The sequence below is a fragment of the Telopea speciosissima genome, chromosome 10 (genome assembly GCF_018873765.1).
Source record: "Telopea speciosissima isolate NSW1024214 ecotype Mountain lineage chromosome 10, Tspe_v1, whole genome shotgun sequence".
Lineage (NCBI taxonomy): Eukaryota > Viridiplantae > Streptophyta > Magnoliopsida > Proteales > Proteaceae > Telopea > Telopea speciosissima.
This window is the reverse complement of record NC_057925.1, coordinates 713633-727460: the sequence shown is the minus strand read 5'-3', so window position 1 is coordinate 727460 and position 13828 is coordinate 713633. Positions and strand designations below refer to the sequence as shown.

General features: G+C 39.3%; 1 protein-coding gene across 1 annotated transcript; it reads left to right on the top strand.

Moving 5' to 3' along the window:
* Positions 1-3980: 3980 nt before the first annotated feature.
* Positions 3981-4586, top strand: LOC122642190. The gene has a single exon (XM_043835619.1). It carries the CDS (start codon positions 3981-3983, stop codon positions 4584-4586), a length of 606 nt encoding a protein of 201 aa, XP_043691554.1.
* Positions 4587-13828: the final 9242 nt, after the last annotated feature.

Below are 13828 nucleotides of genomic sequence, written 5' to 3'. Positions count from 1 at the left end.
TTAAGTCATACTAAATCCTAAAAGGCTATAACTTGAATTATAAGATTTCAATTTTTCTAATTTCCTAGTCTTTCTTCTTTAAATTCAAGGCCAATATAAGACATTCTCAAATCTCATACTAAACCAAGTAAGGTAACCAAATAATACAAAATTGTCGTGATTGTATACAAGTTAAAGAGAGTCAAATAAAACCAAACTGGAACCAACTATAACTGCACACATTTGGTTTGATTTTGGTTTTTATATATTGTATCATAAAACCGATCTGAAACTAAACCAAGAACTGAATCGAACCAATTGACACCCTTAATCCAACCTCTGTAAATGTTCCAATTCGCCTCAAGCTTGTTGCCCAACATTCTCCCTCCCCCCTATCTCCCTCTCACTTCCCCTCCATCTTGATAACTCATCTTCCTACAATGTGGTTCCTTTGCCTTTGCAAACGATTTACTCGTCGCAATCTTTATCATTCTATGTGCACTACTATTTCTCCATGCATTGTTCCATATACACCAATATTTGGGCAATTCTATGCACATTATGTGTAGTGTTAGCCTCTCGAATGAAAAACTATCAATCATGAAACGGATCCAACTTTGCACCGATCAAAGCTTGTACATCCATTATGCAACTAATCCACTTGCATGGATTTTCCACTCATCGGCCTTTGTTTTTTCAAAAGCATTTCGGTTTACCTACATATACTGATATGTTGGAACTATGGTAGATGATTGTCACCCCCTCGTAGATCTTCTCATCAGGTGAGATTTAACTGCTGGCTCTTGAGGGACTTGTCTCCCTATTTACATCACCTAGGAGAAACATAATCACTGTCGTATCTCCATTGTCTTGTTGTATGTCTCCCCCTCGTTATGTGCTATAGGAGGAGGATCTGGAACGAAGACCAATAAGGTCGTCAATACACTTCGGTGAGGAGGAGTGATGGGATTTTCCATTCTATGAAAAAACCACTAGTAATGGCATTCCATATATGCTATCCAATGTTTTATAGTGGATTTACTTCATGTAAATGTAGTTGAACTGCTTTTTATTTTTTGAAGTTACAATCTGGGTTAGTTGTCATGGTCCAAGTCCACTAACATCAGATTTCTTTAGGCTCCGTTTGTTTAGAGGGGATTTAGGTGGGATAGGAGAATTGGGGTGGGAAAATGCTGATGTGGCATTTTAAAATCCAATGGTAAACTTACAAAAGTTCAGGGGACATCAATAATTGTTTTGTCTGCTGATGCAGCACTTCAAAATCCCACCAAATTGGTTACTATTAATGGGAAAAGTAACGTTACGTCAACAATTCCATCCCAACAAAATCCTACTAACATGTGGGTCTCATCTTCCCAACTTCCCCTCTAAACAAGCAGGACCTTAAGGGCTTTAAAATTAGGTTTGTTTGGGACCAAAACTGTCAACTTGAATCAACAATAAAATTGGAACTGAAATTGATATATTTTGTGTAATTAGAATTATTTAGTAATTGATTGGGATAAAGTTCTCTGCAATGGGGGTACAAGGTGCGCCAAGACACATAGGAGGTGGGCGCATAATTAATAAGTTCGCATATTAATTGCTGTATCCGACGTATGAATCAATAATCCGACTCTTACCGTATTCTATCAGGTAGTATAATTTTATACGTGACTCTAAAGAAACATCGTTTTAATTGTCATATCAATTGCATATTAATACATATTTGTTAGTTTTAATTAAGTGAAATAAAAATCTAAAATCTAAAACACAAAACCTAAAAGCCCAAAAGTCGATGAGAAAACCCCCAAACCTGAAACCTAACTCTTGTTTAGGTTTCATTGTGTAAAACCGTTTGAAAAACCTATTAAATTAATTATAAAAACCTAATAAAATGTTTAAACTGAAACATTATAGTAAATGATTCAGGTTTCGTTTTTTTAAACTGTTTAGTTGAACGATTTGGTTTCGATTTCTACCCCTAAGCATGCTAAACCAAACGTAATTGAATCGTTTAACACCCTTAAGATTGACGGTTAAGGTTTTAAGAATTAAGAATTGGATCAGTGAATCGGCCAAATCAATCATAATTGATCCTAATTCCAACTGATACAATAAGATTCACACCCAAAAACTAGGGGTGCAAGTTTGGCCTTGTTGGCCCAAACCCGCCCTGAGCCCAAACAAGGCATGGGCTAAGATACTTGGCCTTGAGGGCAGGTCAAGGCTGGAAATTTCTCACCCTGAGTCAGGGTCAGGTTGGGCCGAGCCAAGGTTGAGGCCATAAGCTGAGCCCGATCTGGCGCAGCCCGACCCTGTTTTAAGTTATACTATAAAATATGAGAAAAATATCTCTACTTGATGGTGTTTCCTATGCCCTTTCACAGAGCACCATGAGATGACGCCTCTGCCCCTGGGGTAAATACTACGACATGCTCACCTATTGGCCCCCATGCTTGTGTAAAGGCCATGAAACTAAGTAGAGATTTCTTGCAATAAAATACGGCACAATGCTCACCTATCTACTAATTCTTCTCACTTAACTTTTAAGTGTTTATGAAAGCAAGAGAGATTAGAATTTAGTTGCAAAAAAATCAGTTTGCTCATTGATTTTTACTAGGATAAACCTGTAATTTTACTCCCATATTTTTTCTAAGCAATCATATTAAAACACGTATTAAACACATACCGTATACACATTTTATTGTGACGGATTTTAAAAACGTAATATTATCGTGTGGGCCAATTAATTGCCGTACCCGAACTTACTAACCATGGGTGGGCAAAATGATCGGTTAACACCCTATTTTATCTCCAGAATGGTCGTAGATCAAGCAGAGCAGTTGGATGAGATTAGGGGTGTAAGTTTGGTCCTGTCGGCCTGAACCTGCCCTGAACTCGAACAAGGCCTGGACTGAGATATTTGGCCCTGAGGACGGGTCAGGACTGAAAATTTATGGCCCTGAGTTAGGATCGGATCGGGTCGGGTTAGGGTTGAGGCCTCGAACTAAGCATGGCCCGGCCCGGCCCGGCCCAACCCTGATTTAAGTTATACTATAAAATATATGTTGATATAATACATACCATTATAAACTTTAAACGTCACCCATATTTTTGTATATAATATTTTATATATAAAGACAATAAGTGATAGAATACATTTTATTATAGTGTTATTTTATGTAAAATTGATAATGTTCTCCCGGCCCATTCCCGCTCATGCATTTCTTTTCCCCTCTCCATCATCAAGGCGAATCAGGGTCAGTGGGGCAGGTCAAGGTTGGATTTTTCTGGCCCTAAGTCATGGTCGGATTAAGTCTGAGCCCAACTAAAGGGAGTTAAAGTTGGATTAGGGTTTTATAAAGGCCGGCTCAACCCGACCCTACTGCAATTCTAGATGAGACTCTTCCGGTACTTTCGGCATTTTGCGGAATGAGGGGATAGTTTATGACCATCGATTGATTGGAATTTTTTCTTTCTGACATCTGACAATTAGCAATCGAATTAGTTGTTCGGCTTTGGCGGGATTGGCTTTCGCATTTTGGTTTTTACCGCCAAATATTTGCGCCAAAACTATCCCGCTCTAAGCAGTGCCAGGTAACAATGAGACACCCTACGCTTCTCTCTTCATTATAAAAAGTGGTATACACGCAATGCATTTGACGCTATGAAGGTCTCACTCTCACAGTAGTAAAAACCTATAGGTTTTCTGGTTCTGTATTCAATCGCCATGGTTGTGGCTTTAGGTCCGGGGAAGTTTTATGGAAGCAGCCTGCCGAGGCCCCGAATCTACACGGACGTGAAGCTGAGCGATGATTGGAGTAGGGTAGATCCGCCGCTAACTGTCCTGGATCCGTTGCTCACCTGGGCTAACGACGCTCATTGGTCCATGGGTGGTCTCAGCTTCAAGCGTCACAGGCTTTAGGGCAGGATCGAGGGTAACATCAAGAAGCTAAGGGCCCAGCAGGAGAGGAGCTTTAAGAGAGAAGAAGTAGAGTATGAACAAAAAACCTAGTTCGATTTCTGTCCCTAACTCTTCCTTTTCTCTTTCTCCTCGACGACGAGCTCTGCTTCTCAATGAAGAGAATGCGGATGAAGAATCAGAAGAAGATGAAGAAGAGGTCGCAAGGACTCCTATTCGCAAAAGCTCAGCGAGGAAACTTGGAGATGAATTCGAAAAGTCTGCTTTTGCTGATACTGTTGTAGTTAGTTCAGTATCTGCGAGGAAAGGGAATTCTAAAATGAAGTCTAAGGGGCCCAGCAACGATTTCCCTGTTTCTGTAGAAACTAGCAAGACAAGTCCTCCGAAGAAGAATAAGAAGAGGAGCAATGAACCGATTACCAATTCAGTATCCCAATCCTCTCCTCTCACTCGACGACGACGAGCTCTGCTTCACAATGACGATGAAGAAGTAGAAGAAGAACCAAAGAGCAGCCCGGGAAGGCTACAAAAGAACAAGAGATCCATTGCCACTAAAAAGACTAGTAGTTCCTCTCCATTGAGTGCTGTTTCAGATGGAGTAGCGTTTCGGACCCGTGGTCGGAAATTGGAGGAAGATAATGCTCCTATTGGATCGCGCAAGCCCATCAGGCGCCGGAAGTGATTGGGTCATTTAAGGGGAGTGATTGTTACTGCTTATAGAAAGAGTTAACGGTATCTGCTTTGTTTTTGTCTTTGGTCTTGTATATGATTGCATTCTCTGTTATTTCTATACCCTTTCTAGTGAAGATGTGTACTAGGAGGAATGAAACTTAAAAATGTAATCATCTGTTCATGCAAGTGAAGAATTTAGTTTCTCCAACGAACCAATTGGGTAGTTTGTTATACAAAAATTCAATGAAAACAAAAAGAGAAAGGAAAAAATGTTTTCATTTGCTAATGATGTTTGATCACTACTGAATCAAACAGGAGAACGTGATTGCAATGTAACCTTTATGTAATAAGTTTATAACGAAACTCATTGAGTCTGGCAATCCAGCTTGAGAGTTCCTTTCTGTAATGCCCAATTGCCCACGAACCTTTGCACAATTTTTATGCAAATTTACACATGCACTGGGTAGGCAATTCTTCAGCGGATGTGCTGATGACATTTTCCTTACATAAGCATTTAAGGTTTTCCAAGTAGTTGTTAGTTGTTACCAATGCTTCTCTAAGATTTCCCATCTCTAAATCAGGTTTCTAGGTGGTCTTTTAACTTGGGTTTCTGTTAATTTGATGGGCAATAGACATAATGCAATCTATTTGTTCTTTGCTTCTTATTCCTGCCAGTTTTTGCACATTATTAAACTTTATATGATATCAATCTTCTACAAGGTTGTCATGGGTTAAACTACCTGGTCGAAAAGAACCCAGCCAACTGATGCTAATCATCAGTATTGGTGGGATATAGCAGGTTGTTGATAATAAAATGAAAGGTCCATCTCAATTTGCTTATCATTTTGATAGATTAGCAAGTTCTGCCCACCCTAGTTGATGTGTGTACTTGTGACCTGTTTTGTGGTTTCTCTAAATTGCTGTCAATAAAGAGAAGAAGAATCATATAGATTAACATCATGATTACATGTCCATTGGCTAGTATGCTCTTTTACTCCTCTCCCCCCCCCCCCCCTTCTCTCAATTCTAAGAGAAATTTAGGGGGATTAAAGTTACAGCCTAAGGAAGTTTGATTAAGATCATAATGTTATTCTATCAGTATCTTAAGCTTTATTTGATGTTGTATAGGAATCCCATTTCATTCATATATGCACAACTTTATGTGGGTCATCATCAGGCGTAACAGATCAATAGAGATGGTTACAAAGTCTTGATCTATTCAGATTAAGGTTACCCATTCTTCAATATCTTCCTTTCTGGCTGGTATGAATGTAGTCATGATTGGGACCTATTTGGGTAACCTGTAGCCATGATTGACTAGTTGTTTTCCTTTTCTTTTTCAGCCTGAACTTACTGATGTGCTGCCCTGGTAACGACTGTCGCAACAAGAATACATCACCAACATAGTTCAACTTTTTATTCTTAATTTCTATACATCTTCTCAACTCCACCAAACATGATACAGTTGGCTGAGGCAAACCAGATAAGTAAATGTCCTTTCGGCATGTGATTAGGAAGATAATTGTCAGGGCTTGACATGATTGACTTGTTGATATGGTTTCTTGTATTGGACATTATTATTCATGCATGCGACAAAGCTAGAGTGTTGGAGATCTTTGGTGTGCCTAGCAAATGCTTTAGTCAAGTTCTTTGCATCAACTTGTCTGCTGATGTTGATGCCTTTTAGATCTTATTGGCATGCTTTGACATTTAGAATGTGTTGTTCTTGAATTAGTATTCATTTGTATCAATTCTTGGTATAAATTTGCTGGCTTATATTTTGCATTTTGAATCTTACTGGTAGTGTGCTTTAACATTCGAAACAAATTTATTCTATTTTGCTTACAATAAATGTTGAGATTCAGGTAGTATTCTCAATGAACTTTTCATAGTGATGCAGTTCAAAAGAACAAGAAGGCCAGCAGCAAACCATGGCATCAAATTGGACCAAGAATGGGTTCATATGTTTAATTTTGAGAGTCCAATGATTTATATGGGCCATGGGCTTAATGTTTTTGGATTTACTATTGTAATGGGCTAATTCTATTAGTCCAAATATTAGAGATTTAGGTCCTATACGGGATCAAGTAGTTAGATTTAATTTGTAGTAGTCTGTAAGCCTTCTATTTTGTTTTCTTTAGAATGTTCTTGCTTGTGCTTGAAGAGTTTCTATTCTTGTAATGCTGCAAAGTTATAAATAGAGTAGGGGGATCATACTATTTGAATGATTTTGACAAAACTATAGCCCGTTGTTGTGATTTTTTGTGAAAGCAGTTTGCTCTTGTGAGATGCAATGACAACTTTGGTGGGATGCCAAGTTGGACTGTTTAGATGTTAGTCAAGTTCTAGGTGCGAAGCCTAGTTCATATCCTTCTTTTATCTTCTAGTCTTCTAACAAATTCTTCTTCTTCAAAGGTCAAATCTACTCTTTCCTTGAACCTTGCACATATTACGTTTGATCTTTCACTTACTATTCTGTCTGCTAATTTTTGATGAATTTATTCTCGATTTCAGATCGTAGCTTAGTGCTTGAATAGTCACCAAATCAATCCATCGATTTCATATTTGTTGGCAGTAGACTGCCCTCTTTGATGCCCTGTGGCAGCAACATACTTTGCCTTAACTTCTATTTTCTGCTAGTTTATAATTCTTGAACTTACTAATTTGTTTCCTTATTTACTAATTCCAATATTAGTTTCTGTATTGATTTTCCTTTCTATTCTTTGATCTAGTTGTTGATTTCCTGTGGTTACTAAATCTGAAATCCTATTTCAGCAACTTACTAATTTGGTGATCCCTTGATATATCCAAATCTGTCTGTTGGATTAACATCCAACTTTGCTGGACTATTCATCTCATCATAGAGGCCATTTGATCAAACCTTGAACCCCATCGGAACCCCTTTGACCAGGTTGCTGATATCATTCTTTTGGAGGGGTTATTGAGAGACCAGCTTTTCCAGATCCTTGTCGACTATTGGTTCCCAACTTTGGGTAATTAGATAGCCATTACGTAACCTAAACAAAGAAAGTGCTGATTTGTTGGTCTGTTGTGTATTGTAAATTTGTAATAACTTCTGCTATAATACATAAGGTGATGTAGATCGATGGGAGAAGTCTGTCGAGATTTTGTTCTCATCGGTGCAGTGTTAGTGGGCCCATATTCTGATATTGTTTAAGACCACAAATCAGGCCCCATTTCTGTCATTGTCCAGCAGTTCTTTAAGGGTTATTTGGTCAGATTTGTGGGGCCCATTAGCTACTTGTGTGGAGAAGAATTCCAAAAGTTTTTGAAAATATTTGAGACCCATTCTTGATTGTGTGGAGATATTTTCTGGAGATGTTACAGTCCTTGCATGGGGGGGACTCTAATAGTTTTTAGTTAGTTTCTATTTTGATAAAGATTCTTCATGTGATAGTGCAGGCTGTTGGACAAGTGTGTGTCTATCAAACCCGGTTTGGTCCGGTTCAACCCGGTTCACCTTTGTATTGAACTTTTATACATTTTGGTTTAATATTGTCACATGCGACATAAACTTTTTGAGCATTATGTGTCCGTAAGTTTTACTTAAAATGGTAGTCACGACTAGGGTTTGGGCTGGGCACCCTTATCATATGGTCGTCGCATTGGGTATGCCTAGACATGTGATGTCAGGGTACGAATGCGAGTGCTCACATGTTTGATGTGTGCATTGGCGAAGAATCTACTTTGTTGATTCCCTCATGTATTACTGCCAGATGTAGGAAGGGATAAGTGTAACCGCATTCTTTGGTTCATCAATGACTGAGACTCAAGCGAGTCAAAGCCGGTGTTTTGGGAATGCGTGAATGCTTTGTGAGTGAAGGAGTTATCCAACATGGTCACCACTGCCCGATTAGGGGAACACTAAGATTGAGACTGTCTGTGTATAGTCGGATCAGAATCTGGATCCAGTGCCGTTTTGGAAATGGTTTTGTAAAATTCTATTTTACATAAAATGATAGATTATATATAATTATTTGAACAAAGTGTTTTATCGAGTTTTGCGGGACCCGATTAGATGCACAGACGCTCTTATATGGACATGTACTATGGATTGGGGTTTGGCAGTACATGTGTACATGCCCTAGATTCCATAATGATGGTATTGATTAGTGGGGGGGGGTTGTATATGATAATTTGTTATCATATAGGGAGTTATTTAGAATTTGCTATTTTAATTGGTTCTTTATTTAATTAATGGATATAGTGCTAATTATAATTATCCATAAATATTAAATAAAATAACTAATTAATACTTTCCCTATTAGATTCTGCTTCTTCACCAATTAGAAGCACTTTGAGTTTAAATGGAACTACCAAACAAAGAGAGAGAGAGACAGGCTCTCACTGGGATTAATTCTAATCCCTTCAGGGTTTTTAGAGAACCCTAACTCTATATATAGGGGACCAAAAAAGCAGAGGGGGCAATGCTCCACGTTTTTGGCTGGCCTCCTCTCTCCTGCGTTTTGGTCTCTCTCCCTCTTTGAGATCTCTTCTTCTTCTTCTTGTTTCTCTCACCTGTGATTGAGAGTTAGGGTTTTGAGAAAACCCAGATCTGTGCTTGAAGAATTTGAGAGCATCTGGGATTGGCTTGAAAGAACCTTGGTAGCGCCACTTTAGAGGTTCAGATCCGTTTACTTGGAGCGCTCATTGGAGGAAGAACCATTGTCTATTGGAGGAGCAACACTTGAGGCTCACCAAGTTAGCAATTCTTTATTGATTCCTTCAGTTATTGATTATTTAATATTTATGGGATGCGAAAGAAACTTGAATCGATTTATTTCCGCTACGCATTCAAGTATGGGATGGATCCCTCTTGCCATGTGATGGATTATAGATGATTTTCTTCGTCCCATTTGTGTTCCATAATTGCATGGGACACATGAGGGAAGGAGAAACCCTAACAGGGATGCACTAGGGTTCCCATAGGCGACCATGGGAAACCCTAAAATTAAAATGGGGCACCCATGAGACACCATGGGCTGATCCAATGCATGCAATACTTTAATTGGTTTATAATTGGTTTCCCTAGGGAACCATGGTTTGATCCCTGGATCGTAGTTTGACCTACATAGGCCGCTGTGCGAGGAGGGTTTCTCACATGCCTCCCGTCCTATGGCATTTGTTTCCCTCTTTGGGTTTCCTCATCACTTCACGGAGGGTGTGGGGGTGACTGCGACGAGGGAGGGAGACGACGATGAGGATTTTGTTGATGGAAGCTTGGAATATTCTTTTATCTAAAGGGAGTCACCACCTAGATAAGGGTCTAGGACCCGTACATGTATGTCTCTTTCGAGAGAGAGAATTAACTCATGATGGATAAGGCAAAGGTCTTTTTAGATTTCTGAGTAGGTACAAGGTTATGTGCGGAGAAGCTTTTACACACCTAGCCCCGCCCGGCCAAGGGTGGTCTCTTTCCATGTAGACCATTTGTATTAATATTGCTTTCTTAATAACTAACATAAAGAAGTATCCAGTGCATGAGGCCCCCAATACCGAGGGGTATGGGGAGGGTCATAATGTACGCAGCCTTACCCCTACTTTCACAGAGAGGCTATTTCCAGACTTGAACCCGTGGCCCCTTGTCACAATGGAGCAACCTTACCGTTGCACTAAGGCCCGCCCTCTGCTTAATAACTAACATGCTTCATAATAAATCCTACTTTACATTAGGCATCATGTATGCATTTATATCTATGTATGTATAAAGGGGGAAAAAGGGAAAAGGGAAAGATGAGTGAACCTGGGTATTAATATAGTTGTCTAGGCTGCCAACATTCCCTCATTAAGGCTCAAGTCAAGCATAGTTCAAGAGCATTTTGAAAACAGTAATATGCATGGCAATGTATTGAAAGTAAATAACATAAACTTGAATACCTTGTGTGGAAGCCAGAAATGTTGGAAATAACTTGATTGTAATCCCATAGCAAAAGATTCTTATTTGGCCTTCTTTTTCGGTAAAGGAAAGCGTACCAGAAATTGGGCATGGCTTCGAACATTTAAGGAGTTATCTCAGTTATGGGGAATCCATTGACGATGACCAGGTATGTAATGGGATTTTGTAGAAAGATTTCTTTCGGGGTTGGGATTATTAATCAAGGTGCATATTTCATTTGGGCAGCACAATGACATAAATAAGCCTTAAGAAAAATGAAAGCAGGCAAGACACTAGGCCCGAATTAGATCCCAATAGAAGTATGGAAGAACCTAGGAGTATGTGGGTATATTGGTTAACCAAGTTATTTAACAAGATTTCGTTCACAAGGAAAATGCCAGATGATTGGAGAAGCATTGTAGTTCCGATCTATAAAAATAAGGGTGAGTCCAAAGCTGCAATAGTTATAGAAGCATAAAACTAACGAGTCATACTATGAAACTGTGGGAGAAGGTTATTGAAGCCCGTCTGAGAAGAGAGACTCATATCTCGAAGAATCAATTTGGTTTTATGTTAGGTAGATCCCGTCTGGTTTTATGCCATATGGTCTTTATTGACCTGGAGAAAGCCTATGACAAAGTCCCTAGAGATTTAATCCAGCATGTTCTTGCGAATAGAGGGGTGTCGAGTAAGTATATAGAGGTAATTAAAGGTATATATGATGGTGTGGTGACTAGTGTGAGATTTGTGGGAGGCCAAGGCAAGGAATTCCCAATTACGGTTGGGTTACATTATGGATCCTAAGCCCGTATTTGTTTGCGCTTATCATGGAGGAATTAACTAAGAACATCCAAGACGAGGTACCGTGGTGTATGCTCTTCGCCGATGATATTATTTTGGTGGATGAGACAAAAGCATGGATTAACACTAAGTTAGAGATGTGGAGATCGACTTTGGAAACAAGAGGCTTTAATATTAGTAGATCAAAGACGGAGTATATGAGGTGTAACTACAGTCTCACTATGATAGATGATGACATGGTGAAAATTGAGAAGAGAGAGATATTGCCAAGTGACTATTTCAGATATTTGAGGTCTATCATACACAAAGAAGGTGACATAGATGATGATGTTTCACAAAGAATTAAAGTGGGATGGATGAAGTGGAGAGGTGCGACCGGAGTACTGTGTGACAGACACATTCCTTCAAGCTTAAAGGTAAGTTTTATAGGACTGTTGTCCGACCAGCTATGATGTATGGGGCGGAATGTTGGGCAGTTAAAAAGTGCCATATAGCGAAGCTATGTGTAGCTGAGATCAGGATGTTAAGATGGATGTGTGGCAAAACTAGGAAGGATAAAGTGAGGAATGAACGTATTAGATCTGTTGTGGGAGTGGCTCCGATCAGTGACAAGATTCGAGAATGTTGTTTGAGATGGTTTGGCCATGTGCAACGGAGGCTTGGGGACGCCCCAGTAAGGAGGAGTGATCTGATTCCGATTGAAGGAGCTAAAAGAGTTAGGGGCAAGCCTAAAATGACTATAGGTGAGGTTGTGAAGAATGACATGCATAGTCTGGGTCTTGTGCCAAGTATGACCTCAGATAGAGCCTATTGGAGGGCAAGGATCCACGTTGTCGACACCATGTAGCTGAGATTTTCTTGATTTCTTGGGCTATCATTTTTTCCTCTTACTTTCATTTTTCATATATATAAATATATATATAAATTTTTTTTTTCTTTTCCACTTCTCACTGTTCTTATCTCATTTCTTCTTTTTATTCCTACTACTTTGTTTTGAAAGGATCCACGTAGCAAACCCCATTTAGTTGGGATAAGGCTGTGTTGTTGTTGTAACGGCATATGTAAGACAATTATTTAAATGTTTTAGAAATCATTTGGGCAGCACAACAACATGCATAAACATTTTATTATTTGAAAATTCTAAATAAGCATTATAACAACATAAATAGGGGACTATAATGATTTCTATTTATGACAATTTCAGCATTATAACGGTATAAATAGGGGATTTGGAGACTTCTATTTATGGCAATTTCAACATTATAACGGCGTAAATAGAGGTTTTGGAAAACTACTGGAAAGGAAATCTATACTAAGATATAAAAGTAAAGGAAATAAAAGAGGGTTACAGTTAGGGTTATGATTAGGAAACTTGTTTGGCCCTAAAGGGCCTGGTTAGATGGAGTTTTGGCGTTTCTATGACGATTCTTGCATAATTCCAACTCCAGAGGTGTGTTGGAGACTTCTAGGGCAAATTTCCTAGAACCTCCTTTCTTTTTCTCTTTCTTTCCTTATTCTTCCTTGGCTGCTATTTATAGGCATAGGGGATGAGGAGGAATTTGCGGTCGCATAGAGGGTTTCGCCAACGCAGAAAGGGGGTTTTCGCTCGACAAAACCTGGATTTTACTGGTGGAAATGGCTTTTGTCGGTGAATTGGTTTTTTTGCACCGACAAATTGACCTTTTTGCCAGAACCGCCCTACTTAGATATTTTTTGGTGTGCAATTTTGCGGGAAAACCTTCGGAAAGGTTTTCACTTGTACTACTCGATGGTATCGCTATCAGGTGAAAATTATGTTGGAAATCAGGTCGAAAATGTCTTGGAAAGTGGGAGACCTGTACTTATTTGTTGGAAAGGGTGTTATTTGGTTGTACCTCCTTTAGTGGGTATGACCGATCTTTGTTTGCGAGGTTTAGTTGAGAGGGGCAAAGTGGGACCTTGAGGGAGACTCTAATACAATGTGAGTCGAGATGACGACCTGTATAAAGAAAATTGCTAAAGAGGTTCTAGGGGAGATGAAAGGTATTTGGCATGAGACATGGTGGTGGGATGATGACGTCCAAGCGGCCATTAAGACTATAAAAATGTGTCTTAAGGCATGACAAAGGTCTAGAGAGATAGAGGATCTAAAAAGATACAAATTCGCCAAAAACGATGTTAAGAAGATTGTGGGGAAAGCAAGGGCAAAAAAATATGAGGATCTTTATAATAATTTAAACTCAAAGAAAGGGGAAAAAGCTATATATAAGATAATGAAAATTAGAGAAAGGAAGTCCAAAGATTTTGACCATGTCAGATGTATTAAAAACGCAGTTATCAAGGCGAGAAGGTGACCATGGCATTGGAGAGGGTCTAAAATCAAGGCGACACCAACAAGATGGCAAGGAGACCAAGGAGCCTGGACGCCTTGGCGATGCCTTGATAACTATGAGTAAAAATGAGGATGGTAGAGTACTAACTAGAGATGAGAACATTGAGGAGAGGTGAAAAGAGTACTTCGATGGGCTTTTTCATGAAGGCTAAATGAGTAATAGGGCGGTAGAAGGCAACATTAC

Bases quoted from the DNA above. Each gene is read 5' to 3' on its own strand.
- LOC122642190 (XM_043835619.1), top strand. From the start codon at position 3,981: ATGAACAAAAAACCTAGTTCGATTTCTGTCCCTAACTCTTCCTTTTCT.